General features: G+C 35.1%; 1 protein-coding gene across 7 annotated transcripts in view; it reads right to left on the reverse strand.

Moving 5' to 3' along the window:
- Positions 1–3229: 3229 nt before the first annotated feature.
- LOC111867280 (protein abrupt) overlaps positions 3230–19972 on the reverse strand; it is a 460728-nt gene continuing 443985 nt past the window's right edge. For all 7 annotated transcript variants that reach the window (XM_033752658.1, XM_033752662.1, XM_023857011.2 and 4 more), the window contains one exon: positions 3230–10939. In XM_033752658.1, the coding sequence (XP_033608549.1) occupies positions 9966–10939 (974 nt within the window). In that variant the 3' untranslated portion in view covers positions 3230–9965. The remainder of the gene's footprint in view (positions 10940–19972) is intronic.

Raw genomic sequence — 19972 nt, forward strand, 5'->3', positions numbered from 1 at the left:
CCACAGAATATGGACCCATTATAGAGGCAGAAGAATTTTAAAAAGTGGGAAGCTGTCTCATAATTTACAATATACATACTTTTCAAATGTGTCTTTGTAATTCTGAGAACTTATTTGCCGTTTATTTACTGAAAATATATACAATTGCAGAGCTAATCACATCAGATATCAGACTGCATAGTTACGAACTGTCTTTTCTTATATTTCATCAGATTTAAAAAAAGAAGTTTCAAACCAAGGTTACAAATCTTAATGACACCTATATTTAGTCATGAAGGAATATTCTGTATAACTCTTTTTGAGAAAATCTATACCATTTAATTAGTGCTTACATAAAGTAGGGGGTCATATTGGACTGAAAATGCAAAATTTAATTTACCTGTGAATGCTTAAAGAAGACCCCCAATATTTAATTTAATAAAAATTCAAGTAGTAATTATTAATATAATATGCAGACAAACGAGACCTTTCCACTGTGTTCATTCCATGTGCTCTGTGCAAAGACTGTACAACAGAATAATTTCTTTTTCCAAAAAGATTGAATTTCCACACTATCAGGCTATATAAAATTTTCTGGTTGATAAATGGCTCACCCTGTTGACACAGCTTAATTATTCTGTCTCACTTTGATTTAACTGTATTACTAAATATTTTCTTCCTTAGAATAATACACTTTAGGCTGTTCTGATATCCATGATATCCAGAAGATTGATTGAGCAAGAATATCTTCAGTGCTTATACTCTGGACATCAGATCTTGCGCAATACAACTAAGGAGGTAACATCTGAGCTAAAAACAAGATGGCCCAGAGGAAGAACAATGAGAGGAATGACACCTCTAGAGACTAAAAAACTGAAGTGAGAACTCTTCTGTCCACTTTACCATATTTGGATGAAGATGACTAAAATCAAATGATCTAATGGATTTCTAACATTTTAAAATCCACAATCTACTACATTACATTCAACACATTTATTACAATCTTTCACTTCATAATCATACAATTGGGATTTGGCCACTTCTTGTCATTTCTTTTGCTGATGAGGTCTGTCTCTTGGAGTATAACACTGTGTAGTTTGATGAAAGACAAGTGACATTTGAGGAACATATCACCTTTATCTTCAGGGCAGAAGAGTAAGTCAAGCAAGAAACCAGCATGAAGCAGGTAAAATTTCTTTTGTTGTTTAAAACATTCTATCTCGGTTCAGAGCAGGTGAACTTTATGTGGCAAAAAATGTGGGTCTCATTACAATCTATAACTTTCGTTTCAACTAGTATTTCATTCTAATATGTGAATATTTAAAGAAGTACAAGCATTACTCTCTGGATCTGTGCCATGCAGTCTGTAGTGTGACAGCTTTGTAAAACAGATTTTACCTGCTATAAACGAACATCACGGGCAATGATGTATGTAAAGTTGGAAAGAACACACTTGAGAATATGTATACTCCACTGGAGCACTCTTGTTCATTAGAACTGAGTGTAGAAAATAAACTTTCATCAAAGCACCAGACAATGAATTTATACACTGGAGAAAGAAAAGAATGAAATTTTCCTTTTCTTGCAAGAACAGTGCCCATTTCTTAGTAGGCTACCTAAAATACTTTGGTAAAATAGGAACTTACCATATTTTCATTACTTATGGTCACCTATCTACATTTTGATGTGTGAACTGTTATGAGTTAGGCTAGCAAATTATGTAAACAGTGAAAAGGAAGATAAAAAGATTATTTGTTTTATCCACATAAATAAGTACCAAATGGAAAGATTATCATCAGTCATCATAAAGTGATGAAGTGTATATTTGTAGAAATCCTGTACTTTCCCTTAACTGCACCATAAAGAATTCATGCAGTAAAACACAATTATTTAAATACTGTCAAAATAAATAAATATATATATATAGTAATCAAAACTGCAATGTATATAGCAAATAAAAACACAATAGAATTTGTTGTATAAGGTATTAATAATAAATGAATAAAAATGATATTAACCTAAAACCCATACCACCTATTAAGATGAACAATCAATACAACTGTTAATGAGCAGAAATAATTGGGAAGTATTAGTAGTACAGGCAAGTAACATCCAACACCTCTCAAAATAAAACATTTTATAACAAAGGAACCAAGCATACCACAATCAGTAATGAGTTTAAAATGCAAAACCACCCTTTTCCTTGCAATTTTCCCATTCTCAAACCCATGTCCTGTTAATACCCTGTAAGAAATACTTTCTTCCAGTTGCCACTTAACAAAACACAGGTACTGAAATGGGTTTCAAACAAAGGGAGGGGAACAGGGGGGTTGGGGAACTAGAATCCCTGAGAGTACTTTGTAGCATCATGTTTTATCGATTCCCTGCCGTTTTCAGTTTGTTAAAAAAAATAGCAACTACCCTACCAACCCATTGGGTAATTGTATTTGAGTTCATTGGTATAAACTGGGACTGAAAATCCTATTGTGAGATCTAGAAAAAAGATTTATCAACTTTGTGAGAATACGTTCTCACTGTCCCCGTTTCAATACCTGTATTCACACATCCAGTAACATACTGCACATGAAAAAAATGAACACAAGTACAGTCTTCCAGAGTCTTATGGCAAGATGTGACACTGTATAATAAAAATGAAAAGAGTCCTCTACTTCTGTGTTGGAAGCAAAGAAAATGATACATGTGCAGATGTAAACACAAAACATAATAAAAATAATGTTCCTAAACGTGTTTTCTTATTGCACTGTCTTTTATAATTCTCATCTGGAAGTAACCTAATAAAATGCTCTTAAAAATCTGATTTAATATAAAATATCTGAATAAAACTGAAACACTACTTAAAACAAATTAGTTAGGAACACAAATTTCATTAATCTGATTTTGTGATTTTATAGAAGAACTGAATAGGAATAAGCACTATGAAAAGAAATTAAAACTGGTGCACCATCAACTGGTGATACCTCCATCTACCTACAAATTTTGGCCATCACCCACAATCTAGACACAAGAAGAGGTAGAATAAGAGAGGCCAATAAGCTATCCCTTCTTTGCTGCCTTGCTATTGTTTTCAATACCAGTGCACACTGTACATTTTGAACAGTAGCACAGCAAATAAAACCAATTTCACTGTGCAAACTTATATTACACAAGCTTTAGCATTTAACCTAAACAAAGTTTTGCTAATCTTCAGACATGAGAAGCCAATTACTCTTCATATGACTCATTTTTGTTACTGGATTCTTTCACGTGCTGAAGATTACTATACTATTCAACTAAAAAACAATAATGCTACAGTAAATGCACAGAACAATTCATTGTATACATATATCATATTCATATATAATAATTCTTAATTACAGATTCTGAAGAATGGCATATTGTGTCCAAGGGGGTTCTGAACTCTAAGAGTTGTAAGTGTATATCCACTTCACAACACGGACTAGCAACAGTGAGGAAGTCTGATACAGATTCTTGCTATGACACGTCTATAAAGGGCAACAATGCATATACACTAATTATGCATTGACTGACCTTGAGAAGACAGTCCCAGAAAGTGCGCTATTCTGAGTGGACGGTCTATGTACATCCAGTATGAGAGAGACACCATATAAAATACCACTGGGTAAACATAACAAAAATACTGCTCCTATTAAAACATCTTACCTGAGTTAATGACCTGTATGTATGTGATGCAAGGTAAATAAATGGGTTGTGGCTGTCCACAGTGAGATATACATTTACATATCTCCCTACACTATGCTCGGTACCGTGTTGTGAAATTCTTTCTTAACTTTAAGAGACAAAACTGAAGAACATCATAAATGATCAACTAAAAATAAGAAATAATTATCCACACAAAAAAGTTTAAAAAACTAATAACCAAATTGATTGCATCTTTCCTTGATTTTTCACACCTACTGTGTGTGCATTTCTCATGCTTCTACAGCAAAATACATAATAATGTGTATGTGTGTAATTTCTCCTACTCATTCTAACCTATAAAAAGTTCTTTTATTAGTTTTTCTTTATTAGGGAGCAAGATAGGAACTGTGAACACCTGAAAAAACAGCCAACCAAATTTGTGCCGGCTGCCTTTTACACTATTTGACACGTGCTCTAATATCATTTTAATCATATCATGCTGTACAAAGAAGGCACAAAGTCCCTCAACAACAAGCTAACTTCTCCATACAAGGGAAAAAGAAGCCCTCAAAGTAAAACACATTACAAAAAAATCAGCTAATCATATGAGGCATGCATGTCACCTGTAATGAAGTGCCAATATGAAAAAAAGAGTACCTAATTTTTACAAGACATCAGACAATAAATGAAAATAATTCATACATATCTTGGAAGTTAGCATTCCCAATTCCCTTCAAACGCATGTGTCAAAATTCTGAAGCTGAAGCAGGACTATCACACTACAATTAATTTTAAAAAAATGCAAAGGAAAGGTAATTTGTGAGGACACATTTATTCCTATAATTTGATTTCAATTATAAAGAGGATAATTTGATCACAAATCAGCTAAAATAACCCAGGGAATACTGTCTACAAGAGAGGCACAAGTTTTAAATTTAATACTTAGTATGGCAATGCAACAAATGGAACTTAATTTTTATTATCCTCTAAAACAAACTTAACTTCTTGTATTTAATATGTCTATAATGCATGCCCCAATATTTTATTAGCTGTAGCTAGCATTATGTTCTTATCACCACTATCAATGGGACACTGATGCCATCTTTACCATTGTTGAGGAACTGTACTCTACACTTAGGAACCACATTGTTTTGCCTGCCGAGCCCTCGGTAATTAAAAAAAATGAAAACAAAAACAAACAAAATTTCTTCTCTGTAAATATGGCACTGAGTACAAACATTATTTTTCCTCACGTTTTAAATAAGCTCGCAAACATGTAAAACACAGACCTCACTTTCTACAATTTACACCATAAAAGTTGAGGTTTCTATTTATGTTTCAATACATAATTTATGAGTTTTATATCTCTAATAATATACCAGAAAACTGACATAGAACAAAATGCAATAATTCTTCCTCCTTTAAAAAAGTACTACACTGATAATCAAACATGCACAAAACAAAATATAAAAATTCAGATACTGATTCTGGCTGACTTTTAATATCCACATTCCTAACAACATTTAACTCGAGAAATGTAGTACAAATCATCCAGCCCAGACATCAACACTGGTTACAAAAAGAATAAAAAAAAATCCATTTATAAAACTAACAACATATCTTGTTATTCTTGCCACACATTAAGTAGTTGTTTGTTGTACTACAGTTATATACACAGCACAACAACTTGCTGAATTTTATTGTATAACCTAGTAACTAACATACACTTATGCCTAGGGGACACTTAATTTATAATAAACCATTATAATGAGGTAGTATGAGTAGTATTGTTGCTTCTGTGGACGACAGAAAGCGAGTCTTCAGTACGTTACGTGTCATGCGGTGAGCGACTGTCAAACCGCGCGGTATAGTCTTATTTTGTAATGCACCACGCCACGCAGCAGCCAACAAACGGAACAATAATATTACTATATTACAACTAAATAACTAGTTTAATTGGAGGGTAGCTGAACCAAGCTAATCTTACATGACTCCATAGTACGAAGAGGATCAACGGGGAAACAGTCGGGAGGCTATGATCAATTATCACACTGATAAAACAATATGATGGTTTGGTTAGTACCAATTTCTCCTACTATCATCATATATATATAATCCTGAAAATTTCCAACAAAGCTATCTAATATATAATCAAATCTAAAAATTCAAATAGCTAAAGAATGTTTACCTTTTCTTCAGACTATAATTCAGTACTGTTATTTACAATTTAATCTATATTTGTTTTAAAAGGAAAGGAAACTATACAAGCAATAGGTGAAAAAAGAAGATAAAAAGCACCTTTGTTTTTGTAATTTTTACATTACTTTTTCACAGAACAGTAAAAAGCACGCCTAATTACCTTAATGTCTAACGTGACGACACTCATTACAACTTCAGAATAATATTCTTATTTTTGTAACTGTCATGTTTGACTTCAGGGGAAGTTAACAAAAACTGCAGTAACAACTAACACATATCCACCCGCTAGTGTTCACATCAGACGCATATTTACATACAGTGTTCAGGTGGTTAACACACTGCAATGAATCTCTAGAAAGCCAATCTTTCCTCAAACAGCATTAAACAGGATTGTTTCAACATTTCCTTTCATTGGATTCCAAGGTCCACAAAGGAAGTAAAACGTCCATTATCATATTTTCCAAAACTAGATAAAAAAATCATCATGAAAGCTCAAAACAACAATCTGAAAACAATGACCAAACACAGGGTTAACAATAAATTTTGAAGGGTAAAATGGCTTAAAAATCCATCTGATTGGTACCTACTGTCTCTTAAATAATAATAATAATAATAATAGCAATATTATAATAATACGACTGTTCACACCATTTTATTATGCAATATATATCTGTGCTTCATTTTTCAACATTTAACTTCATACTTACATTTAGCACTGTATATTAAAACCTATTTATGTTGAACTTCATAGTCGGGGGTTGATTGTCCCAGAGCTTGACGTGAACAGATGGGAGAAGTCACATACCAACCCTTCTACCACATTATCATTAAGCGAGGTATAAAAATAAGTACTATGGGAAGTGGACTTCTGCATCAAAAACAGAAATCAAGAAAACAATAAAAAATACCTGAAAACGTTGAGTAATTATGTTTAGTTGTTGCATCCAACAATGGAAGATCTACTGCACAGTAGCATTATGGAAGTTATGTAATAGTCCTATTATAATACCAACTGGAAGATAATCACATGAACAACTTCACTATTCATGCATGTCAGAGTATATATGTATACACACACATATGATGTGCCTGTATATATGTATATATAGTTTTGGTGTGAATCATGTGCCAACTAATATCATACTGTTGAATCTTTAGTCACATTACTTGTCAGCAACACGTCATGTCAACTACATTTTACTATATCCAAAACAATTATATATTATAGTAAAATGTATCAATACATTGAATCTTCTCCAGCGATCAGCCATGTCAATGCTGAATTTAAAACCAATGTTTCAGGTATCTCCTCCACCACCAGCATCAATGTGCTGAATGACCTTGACACTGATCACAGACACACAGACACACACGCGCGCGCATATACACTCACACCAGTTGGTCAAATCAATGCCCCATCCTATCACCATGTGTCAGGGGGAGAGAAATTGTGCCATCACAACAATAACATGGCTGATCATTCAACAAGATTTAGTACATTTATTTGCCATGAAAGCTTGAAATCTTACAAGTATCAATACAGTTATCCCCTTACTGGCATGATATTTGCATTCCTAAGAGTGGTTGCATAATTCAGTATCATGTAACTTGAAATTCTTCTTGCTTCTTTGGTTTCACTGTTTTTGTCATGAAAAATATGCAATTCAATTAACTTTAATATTGTTTGTTTAACCATTTACGAATACCTCTCTTAGACAAACAATATACTTTTTAGTGCTCTCTAAGAAAACTTATGAAATCACATTAATTGGAAATTCAGGTAAAGTCAGGGGATACCTGTTCTTGTGAATACAAGTACATCATCCTAATATCACTTAATGAAATTCAAACTTGACCACATGACAATATCTGGCACCAGAAGTATCCTCCAATGTTCTGCTGTGACTTTATAGCGATTCTAATACACAATAAAAAATAATAATAGAATGGCACAACTTGGATGATATGATTGTGTGTCCATCTGCCTTGGCTTATTCAGTTATGTAAATGTTCCTGAGGAGAATAAGGCAAACCTCCAACAATGGTAGATCTGCTTGAATAATTATATACTGTACTGAGGTATCAATTGTGTGAACTATGAGGTAAAATGCTGGTGTGCCTAGCTCAGATATTCCTTGTGGGAGGAGGTACCCAAGAACAAACAGCACCAGTAACTATTTATTTTCAGATACTTTGTACTTCGTGAGAGTTATAATATAAACTCAAAACCCCGAGACTATTTACACACTGTATACTTGCCACATTTTATGGTCTGAAAGGTCAAATGTGTAAGTTAAAAATTCCACCGGTATCAGAGTTATTAACAGACTGCTATAAGCTTTCTTGGAAGCCATATTTCCTGTATTATCGGTATGCACCTAATCACTACACACTGCACAGCACGAAGCTGCAGATGTATGGCTCCTGATTATACACCCATATCCCTTCTCTGCTCTGAAAGAGTAATGTCCAGCTACATCAAGAGCTTTTCCTCATATGAGGAACATAAACCAGTTTAAAGCAAAATAATCTAGCTTCTATTATGCTCATACTCTGGTAATTAACTAAAATTTACTTGCTTATCACAAGGATCCTACAGCAACTACATTTATGAAAAATATTTCAGTATTATGCGTGTTAACTTCTAACAATGCAGCTATCCACATTCTGAAGCTCATTAATTCATAAATGAATTAAACAAGTAGGCAAGAAATTGAACAGAGAGATTGTGGCATGAAAGAAGAGACTGGAAACTTTTCATTCATTTACCCGTATAAAGGGGAAACAATGCTAGGAGGGGGAAGGGAGTTAAAAAAGTGAGTTTAGTGACTTCAATCTATGCTAGCATTTGCAGACTAGCTAGTTACAAAGAAAAACTGGTCTGAAATCCTAATTTGACTTTCATTTAGGAATGATTCTGCTATGTTATAGTCCAGCCCCAACTGTCATTGTACTCCTACGAAGGACTGCTGCAACTGCTGTGCTACATGGTTATATATGGGAGCAGAAACCCCCGACATTAAGTAGTCATGTACAATGCTTATGAAATGTTCACCTGTCTGGGATCCCTGCAGGATAATGTCACGTAAAATGTTAGCCGACTCCATTATTATAAACACCAGTACAAACAATCACATTTGGTCTAATTTTTTGCTCTCTTAAACAGTGTCCTTGGAAGCAATATTAAAGCAACAGTCCACATGGAGAAACAATTATAAAATGCCAACTTCACTGTTCTAATATGCTGCAGGTATAGGACATCTATGATGTCTATCGATTTATTACCCTTACTAACCTAACTCACAACATCTCACGTTAGCAACGTGAGTTTGTAAAATTCACATATATATTATTCTTGCAGTAAATTTCACCCACACTTCCAAGAACACTGGTACACATGTCAACACTTAAACAGGATATTATGGTTCTTTAACGATCAGTCAACTCGTTTAGATACCTTACTATACCAATGTGTCCTTATTCATATGTCCAAGTTTCACAAATAACAACTTTTAAAATTCCTATGCTTAATTACATGGCATGACCACCTTTTGATGGATCCACCCTAATGTCAATAATAAAATTTCCAGCTTCTGCAGCCTCAATGAGAGTTGAAGCACAATGTATATACAGTACCTAAGACAAGAAGCCAATCTTTATAATAACCGTATACATACCCCTGATTTGTTGCAAATGTGGTTCCTCCACGTGGGGAGTTATGGATGGAGACTGTTTTACACATTCTCATGTTAAAATTCACCTAGTGAATGAAAGGGAGGAAATCCCTTCTGATATTTCAACATAACTGATTTGAGGTAGAAGGATGGAATTTTAGTCAGTCATATAAGTTATACGCTTTTTTCTCTTCTTCCCACATTACCAAACATTCTCATAAAGAAGCCTGTATTGTTAAAAACAAATAAATTAGAGAAATTAGGAAAAGCACAGGAAGACAATCTGTTCAAACAAATCATTTACCTCCTGCTTTTGTTTCCTTTTGGCATGAATTACTTGGCTAAGGGTTTGTTCCTTCTTGGAATGGAACCTTTTTTAATATGGGCTACAATTCCAAATGTGAGGTAGTTGGATGGAATTCATGTACGGCTCGGCCAAAGAGCAAAATATTTTCACTCAGCCTTGATAACTTCCTGCTCCTCGTCACTGTATTCATCCTCCTCTTCTCCTGCCGAAGACTCCAGATCTGCTTCGTCTGCAACTCTATCTCTGTCTTCTTCAATCCCATCCTCTTCCTCCCTCTCTCTCAGCTTACTGCCATCTCCCTCAATCATTGCAGCAGATGCTCCTGCAACCTGGGCAGCATTTGCAGCCGCTGCATGCTTGCCACTCAAACCAAGCGCTAAACTGTTGGAATTTTCTACAATAAGCTGTAGGTATGTGTCCAGGATGGCACTCCCCATACAGGATCCTGTTGGAGCAGGGAGAGGTGGTGGTGGAGGTGGTACACGGTTTGAGTCTCCCATTCTGCTACCACCACCCACCACCAGACTCTGTGCAATCGAATCTATGGACTTGGCAGCAGAGATGGCCGAGATTCCATGGTGATGTTTGGAACCTACCTTGGTGATGACAGCAGCAGAATTGTGGACGGTGGGTGGTGGTGAAGACAGGGGACCAAACCTTGAGTTGGCAACTGTGAGGTCCTCAGGATCATCACCACCATACAGGCTGCTGCCAGCTTCTGATGGTGCACCTATATGGTTGGACTTTACCTCTAGGCGCACATCAGGGCGGCGAGGACCTGTGGGTGATGCTCGAGCACGCAGCTCAGCAGCTGAAACCTTGACACCTGCCTTTGCCAGGAGCCGTGATGCTAGCTCTGGATCAAATGGTGATGGCATTGGTAACACTGGCAAATCTTTCGTGCTGATGCCACGATGCTGTCGGCTCATGTGAGAATGGAGTGAGTTGCGAGATTTTGCGACAGTGCCACACAGCACACAGCGATACCCTGGGCACACAGTGTGCTTGTCCTCCAAGTGTGTGCGCAGGGTGTGCGCCGATCGGTAAATCTTCCCACATTTTGGACAGGGGCGAGGATCAGTGGCACGAACCCTCATCATATCCAGCCCACGCCGAGATACTGAAACAACAATATACATTCCACTGTCACTGTAAACCTACAAAATTATTAATATGGAACACAGATACTTGACAGATTAGAACGCCATAAGGATATTCTGGTTGAACTCTGTCTTCAGTCCTACTGTTATCTTTGAACAAATTATACAGTCATCAAAAATAAGAGATGTGGCTTCAAATGAATACACCTACCCATAGTGCAATGCAGAAGATATCACGAAACACAAACATTTATGGAGACTTCCATTAGAAAAACATGTTGTCAAAGTAGGAATCTTCAGTCTTTATAGTTCCCTTACAGTTTCTTGGATGAAATACTATAGCAGCGGAGCATGTGTGATTTAAAAGACGAAACGTATTTCCACATCAACAACATGGATGACAATAATAATAATACACACATACATATGCAGTTCTGGGCACCTGAATGGTCATGTATAGCAGAAGCACCTATTCACCTAACACGAGTTATGGACTGGCATCAGCTTAGTGCTTACAGCATATGGATAAATTATCTTGAGGGAACAGTCCCGATCATTAAAGATTCAAGAGACATAGGTCAAACATTTTCCATCATCTCCACGCTTTAATGCCATGCTCAATAAATATGCTTCATGATCCTTTAAGCCCAATATTATTGAACTGCCTCCCACATTGTCATCATACTTCTTTAAACTTAATCCCCATGTTTACAATTTTTTGCCGAGAGCTCGAAAGTTCGTATCAACTGCAACATCCATCATACAGATGAAAAATTACAACCAGAAATCAAAATCATTATGGGTCTCACTGTTGAAAACAAGTCAGCTGCAATAGTTTGATGTTTCATCATTCTCTTGCAGAGTAACAGATATTAAAGATTCCTGCATTGAGAAATTTTTCTCCTCATAAAAATTTCAATAAAGTTGTGTTTCTTATAACATTTTCAAAGTTACACTGTTGGTATATATGAAAATATATGCATTTAAAACAATATGATTTATTTTTAAAGGCCCTGTATGAAGATTCATTACTGTGTATATCATTTCAAATGTGACCTCAACCAATCTAGAAATCGCACACTAATAACATGAACTAATTATTAGTAAGTGAAGTTACTCTATATAAGGAAGAATGGAAATACATAACAGTGCATTAACATTATTTTAAAAAATATATCTGATTTTGTTTTTGAATAAAAAATGCCATATAAGTCCTTTAAGTGTGTTTCAAAATATGTTACATACATACATAATTCAGAAATTCACTGATCCATTGTCCAAATTGGACCAGATATTGAACTCGTCAAAATAAGACTTGATTGCAGTACTACAATCTTCTCAGCAGCAAACAACCACACACAACCAGAAGCACCGAATAACCATAATTTACATTGTCATTCATAAACAAAATTACAAGGAATATAGTTATTAAATGTTATATATGCTTAGCAGAAATATATTCATCTACTGAATAAAAAGCATTTGTTGTGAGGAAATTTTTCAGTGTGCGTTTAAAAATCTTCACATTATCACTCATCTTTGTATATTTGAGGAAGATTATTATAAACCATAATGGATGAATATAACACGCCCCTCTGATTGAAGATAATCTCACTGATGACATATGTAGCTTTCCAAACTGTCTAGTGTTTATATGATGAATATTATTGTTGGTTTGAAAAAAAATTGTGATTTCTAACAACAAACATCAATATAGAATAGATATATAGGCTAGGAACTGTCAAAATACCCAACCTCTTAAAACCTTCTATACACGAGTTTCCAGGACTCAATCTCAGCATAAAAAATTCTGAAGGTGTTCTTTGTTATAATACCCATATCAAACCAAACAAAAACTATCCTCTAATTCAACCTAATCCAATCACATCCTTCACTACTGCAGATCTGTATGGTTAGACAAAGCAATGTTACTAGGCCAAGCCATTGCTTTACTTCGCCTCTATTAGCAATAACCTGAATATATAACAATAAGACAGAAGACTTTCACTGCTTGCAGACTGTGTGTCTACCAACAAAAACCAAAATTCCATTAGTCATTCAGTTCATTAGGAGATGAAATTTGTTTGTACCTGGTAACATGTCCTTCAAGATTGTAATTCTTCAGAAAGAGCAATAAAACTTAATAGGATGTGAAAAAATTAAATTTTATCATCAGTATTTGAGGATTAATATACTTTACACAGAAAACGGCATCTAGAACACACATATTTAAGTTTCCTGTCAAAAATCTGAACTTTCATATTGCAAACAAAAGTACATACCTATTATAAGTGTCTGGTAATTTTCGATACTGAAATGAGTATACAAAATGTGTTGTGACAATAACAGATTAAAGAATCATGTATATAAATGTATATTTAATTAAAATATTATTTAATGTGCTGCTGTAACTGTTACTACATTAAACTGTAAACTTCGTGTGGTCTGAGAATATTAAACACAAAAGAATGAACATGCCAGAATGAACATGCCAGAACTAGTCATCTGGGATTTTCAGTGTGTAAACTTTCTAATCTATAAACCTAAGGATTACAGAAGAGATACAATATCAGAAACTTTACATACTAAGAATTTGGAATTTAAAAATGCAACGTAACAAGAGCAGAATACTTTTAATGACTGATGATGAATATGCTGCATTCAAACACATATTGTACATTGATTATCCATTAAGTAAAACTCTTACCTGCTTCTTAGTTCCACAATAATATCCACAAACAGAGACTGACATAACACACACTAAGATTATTACCACCGCTTAATGTTTCATACTTTCTTCTCCCAATGGTTGTGTACAACCATACTAAATAATTACAGAGAGCTAATAAAAGAATTCAACATGCTTACAAAAGAGAAGGTAGAAGACTGGGATAACAAATTATTAGCTACCTTTTTAAGAAAAACTGACAGTGATACTGTTTCACCTGAAGAAATATGAATCATGTAACCAACAAGCTGTGAGTTTATCCTGTGTAGTTGTAAAGGTTTCTGACACTAGTCTGGTAAGATAGGAGGATGTTTGATGGATGCTGTCTACTGTTTGGAGCTGACATGCCTACATCATTTTGTATACTGGCTGTCTTATCTTCACCTAGCAAAATAAATGGGGAGGAAACAGCGCTCGCTAAGTTCTTGCTACAGGGCACAGGATTTATTTTTTACCTAAGACAGAGCCATCTTCCAAAATGTTGCAAGATATAAGCCCAACTCTAAATGAATAACAATGACAAGGGAACATCCTTACATCATATATTCTAAGTATCCTGTTATTTAAAAAACGGATTTCTGAATGAACGGAAATTGTGAAACATCAGGAAGTAAGTACATTTTTATTAGGGTCTTTACACTTTTATACAAGACTGTTAGCAGTGCACCCTGTTGCAATGAATGAGACTCTGGGACTTTTAACAATTTCATCCATTATGGAGGAAACACTAATGTGTCATGGTACTACAATAACTACATCTTGTCTGAGAAAAGATACTATCATAATTTATGTTACATAAGGTTTAAGTTTAGTTTTTGATTTGTGTAATGTGTTAATAATTGTGAATAACCAAAATACAGCAGACTCTTGATTATCTTCTTTGTGGATTAACCACAAGAGTTCTAAAACCACATGGGTATTATTTTTATTCACAAATTACGCATCCTGTTGTGCATATCACTAATATATAGTATACCCATCAATCACAACTTTTTTGTTTTTCAATACTGATATTATATATATATATATATATATTAGTATTGCATATTTGTATTGATTGTAACTTCAAGTACTGACATAAGCGATGCTTTACAGTATTCACACTAGCCTGCACACCTTCTCATGCAGTTCTAATTATTTTTTTATTTTGCTGCTCTTCACACCAGCTTACCAGTGAATAAGCGTTGCTTTCTTTTAGTGGAAAGATATTTGTCTCGCTGTTTTGCAATTCATAGCATCACCAATAACTACCAGCTGATTGATTTTCTGGGTTGCAGCTTTCCAGCTTTTTTGATTATTTGTTGTTTTTAATTATCAGAGCTGCTTTGCCCTTCCTTTACTGTAGAAAACCAAGACATTACTGTACTTGAATTACTGTCTTGGAAAGAATGTGAAAATACCAAAGAAGTGATGCTAGGCACTTCTGATTAAAACAGTATACACTGCCTGAAAATTATATACTTTCTCAGGGCAGCAACATAAATGCAGATTTAACATAATCAAATACATGTGTTTCAGTATCAGAAATTAAGATCTCATGTAGGAATTAAAAGACAGCAGTGTCAGCAGTTTGAAATATAAATAACCTTGATATTTACTGATGTTATGTGTAATTTTATTATGTCTGAGACTTAAGGCAATATCTTTAAGGTTGAGGCACACAAGCTACCTTAACTCTAAGGACCAATTCCAAAACCGACCCAATAAGAAAACTCACTGCCAAACACTGCTGAAACACTATAACCCCAAAACATAAATTCCATCATATTTTAATTCAGTACAATACAACTCTTCATTATGTTTTACAGACAAAAAATGTATTTAATTCACAGCTTTCTTCAACAAAGACATCAGCATTAATGGGGTTCTGGTTTGGCCTATAGCCTAGTATTCTGAATAAAAAACAAAGTCCTGCAAATAACATCTATTTTTGCCCTCAGGCGAAGTCAAGTGACTGTGATTAGCTGTTTTTAATGGACCAAACTGAACAGATGCCTTCCCCACTCTCTCAACCGAGGGTAGAAACAGACCCAGTTTCCAAAACATTATATTCTGTTCACTCTACTAAACAATGTACAACGTCCAGAAACCCAGTATTAATGCTAAGTGTAATATACCACAGGTAGAAGTCTTTAAAAAACACAAGAAGCGTTGTTGGGCTTATTATATTTCACCTTTATTACAGGATAATTACAATTCACAGATGGGAAAACACTATTCTGCATAGCAGCTGTGTTGCACTAATGCAATGGTGCCACGTGCATGCTCCACCTGGTGAAGCAGTGTATATTTTCACTATTAATGCTCTCACTCCCTTTATTCTCAGAAGATGGAAGTTACAGATAATTCATGTGTTGTATATTATATATATTTTGAACAGAGAACACATGTTAATGACTACCTCAATTCTGATGTACTGCCATCAATGTGTTGACAATAAGTGCATCAGATCTTCACAGACATCATATACACTGCGTCTGTTCCTACATTTTCTACACTTCTGCTTCATGTATGAAACAGATTTGAATACTTGTTCAATAATTTTGTTTAAACTTATTTTCAGCCTATTTAAACAATGCATTCATATGTAAGATTTGAGGTTTTCATGGCGGTGACTATGAAGAAAGCAGTCATCTGGGATGTGGCACCGTGTAGAAGTGGTGTTAACCGACGTTTCGGAGGAACATATCGCCTCCATCTTCAGGGTAGAAGGAAAAATAAGAAATCCACAAGTGAAGAGACCATGAGAACCTTCTACCCTGAAGATGGAGGCGATATGTTCCTCCGAAACGTCGGTTAACACCACTTCTACACGGTGCCACATCCCAGAAGACTGCTTCTTCAATGCATTCATAATTCAACTGTTCCTCCTCCACCTGACAAGCTTTACCCCAATTACTGGCAGATGTCCTGCACTTGTGCGACCTATATGAAGATAACACATGCTACAGATGCACCAACATTGTAGGCTGCATTAGTGTGTGTGTGTGTGTGTGTGGGGGGGGGGTGAATTTGTAAATGCAAGCTTAGACAAGACAACAATTATATCTGTGGTTAAATTATACACTACGATTAATTAACAAAAATATATTTCACACAATCAATATCTTTCGCATCTCATGTTGGAAGAAAATGTTTCAGAGACACGCTATCAAACATGTCCTGATCTTCTCAATACTGACTAACAGAGAAGTACGAGTTTAGTAGTAACAAGATGGATGAAAATTCAATCTCTAGGTGGAATTAAAAGAGATGTTTCATTTATGCATGACAAGGAAATGTGGCACAGTTCACGTATTTCGGAATGAAAGTAACTAATCAATTTTGATTCAGGAGGAAATTCAAAGGATAATCTGGGTAATGTCTGCTGTCATTCAATCCAGAACCTTTTGTCTTTGCTTCTGCTGTCTAAAAGTACAAAAATTAGAATATACAAAGCTATATTTTTGCTTGCGGTTCTGCATGGGAGTGTAATGTGGTCTCTGACATAAAAGGAGGAACACAAGACTGAGGGTGTTTAAGAACATGGTCTGAGGAGAATATCTGGACCGAAGAGAGATGAAGTGACGGGAGGTTGGAGAAAAATACATACTGAGGAGCATCATGCCTTGTACTCTTTGGCAAGTATAACTGCAATGATCAAGTCAAAGAGGAAAAGATGGGCAGGGCATGTAGCACGAATGGAGGCAGAAGGAATCCATATAGATTATTGGTCGAAAAGTCAGAAGGAAAGAGGCCACTAGGAAAACCAAGATACAGGTGGGTGGATAGTATTAAAATTGAACTTAGAGAGATAGGATGGGGTGGTATGGGCTGGATTGATCTGGCCCAGGATATGGACCAGTGGAGAGGTCTCATGAACACAGTAATGAACCTTGGGGTTCCATAAAATGCTGGGAAGTACTGACTAGCTGCACATCTGGTGGCTTCTCAAGAAGGGCTCAACTCCATGAAATTAGTTATGTGTTTGTTACCTTGGTATTAAAGTGAATTAAACTCATAAACAGTAATACCTGTATACTTATGTATCAGGCATCAAGATTCATGAAATTATAAACTGCACAAAAGATATGTTCAATATTTTCCACAGCATATGATGCAGTTTTCTCCTAAAAAATTGGGCCTAAAATCTGCATTTCTTATGGTTCACTGGACTACCATTTTGTTGGTTTTCCTAAAAATGTCCCTTTAAATTCTGGGTTCAACTTACACACTGAGGCATCTTACAGTCTAGAAAATATGAGTTCCAGGTCCTATAGTAAAAGTAGCATTTCAAAAATGTGGAAGTAATTCAAACATATATAATAACAAACACATTCTCCAGGTTTCATGAAAATCTGATAAAGGATTAAAAAATGTTAATTTTGGTCCTTAAGTAATGTTGCACTCAAATTAAAGTCAATGAAATTTACAGGAATCTAACAGAAGTACTGAGTATGAAGTTTCATCAAAATCTGTCCAAAGACAAAAAAATATTTTTACAAGCTGTTCTGGTCCACAGAAAGGAGTTATGTGAAGCAAGCCAAACCAAAATCAAAATGGCTCAATATAATTCTGTTTAGGTCTACCATACTAAATTTGAATAAAATCAATTCCATAGTTTGGGCACTGTCACTAGCAGACAGACAGACAGATGGGCAGATGTTAACAAATTGAATAAATGATTTTCAAAATGTTACTATAAATGAATTATTTGCCTCAAATTCAAAGTAGTTCCTTTCCCTGTCAACCGTGTCACTTATAGTTCCTGATTCTCCAGCTCTACTACACACTTATAAAATTACAACAGTTCTACAATTATGTATGTCTAACTGAAGGTTTTGTACTGAACTTATGCTTACTGGCTGAAAAAGCTGGATTGCATATTTTCTTGTCAATCTTTGAGTCCACATACTAAACTATTAGACAGAAATATATACCTCATAATGAGACCCAACTGCTTCTATTTATCTGGATGTGTGCCATTCAGGAAAAGGATTCATCTAAAGGTATTGTTTTGTTAACAGCGGTCATCACTCTGTACCTGGCATCCCAAAATCCAAACAGACATGAAAGCCAAAGAGTTTATACAGGTATAACTGCGATATTTTCACAAAAGAACTCATGTCAATTACACTGAATTTAACTTCAGTGGCATGTTTATGATTTTCCAGTTCAGTGTCAGGAACAGGTGATCCCTCATTTTTATTTTATTCTGTCTTCAAAATAACAGCGAAAAAATAGACGCAATTACACTTGAAGCCACATATGAAAATTTGTGAATCATTATCATGTGATATCAGATGAAAATAAAGACAGTGAGAACAAAGGGATTTAGAACGGAGACAGCCTTTGGTATCAAGTTTGCTGGATAAGGACACCAGTACTTTATTTGTTTATTTGAAAGAGAGAACTGTCTTTGTCACCATATTCTTATCCTTTCAGATTCAGTGAATTCTGAATTCATCATGTGATATTTTAATTTACATCAGCGGCATCTCAATATCTTAACAACTACTGGTCACTCTTTTTCCTACTTGATGTTCAGCATATCTATATACAGAGTCAAGAAATGTTGGGCTCGCGCAAATATTCTACTCGCCAGACATTTCTTGACAAGAGGAACTGTGCCTACTCACATCACTGTAGTTGCGTGAAACTATCCTACTTCCCATTACATAACATACATGACAAACTTAACACTTTCGTGTCTTTAGTGATATACACGTATGTACCAGATATCGTTTACTGTTTAAATAAAGAAACCAAAGTATAAAAAAAACAGTGGAAGAGAATAGTAAAAAATAAATTCAATATTGTTCCACTTGCCATTGATCTTGTACTCGTCACATACGATTTGTTCAGCACTGTCTACACACACATACCCTTCTGATATACTGGTTGTTACTATTCTGTATAAATGCATTTGCTATTAAAAATTCAAATCATTCTAGGAACAGAATTTACACAGCAGGTACAAAACACTAATTAATGTAGTCCAGTTTCCTTCTAATACAGTACACTCTTGGTTCTCCAGCATACAATGGAATGGAGTGTGCCAGTTATATGAACTGACAAAAAGAACTTAAAGAAAGCAAACAAGAATTCAAAACAAATTTTCATTTTAGTTCTTGCATGGGAATCTTCCTAGGTGACATAGCAGAAGGATGGGTGAAAGATTTAGGATTTAATGTACCGTGATCACAAATCCAACTAGTCTCTATTGTAATGACATATGCGTGAGGGAGGATGACGCCCAGCACTGCTAGTGGCAACTTGAGAGAACAGCAGCATGGAGGGTAAACATACACACATCGCAAGTTTGCTTTTTAAGTAACTTTTTGAA

Source organism: Cryptotermes secundus, unplaced genomic scaffold, assembly GCF_002891405.2.
Source record: "Cryptotermes secundus unplaced genomic scaffold, Csec_1.0 scaffold373, whole genome shotgun sequence".
In the NCBI taxonomy this organism is placed as follows: Eukaryota; Metazoa; Arthropoda; class Insecta; order Blattodea; family Kalotermitidae; genus Cryptotermes; species Cryptotermes secundus.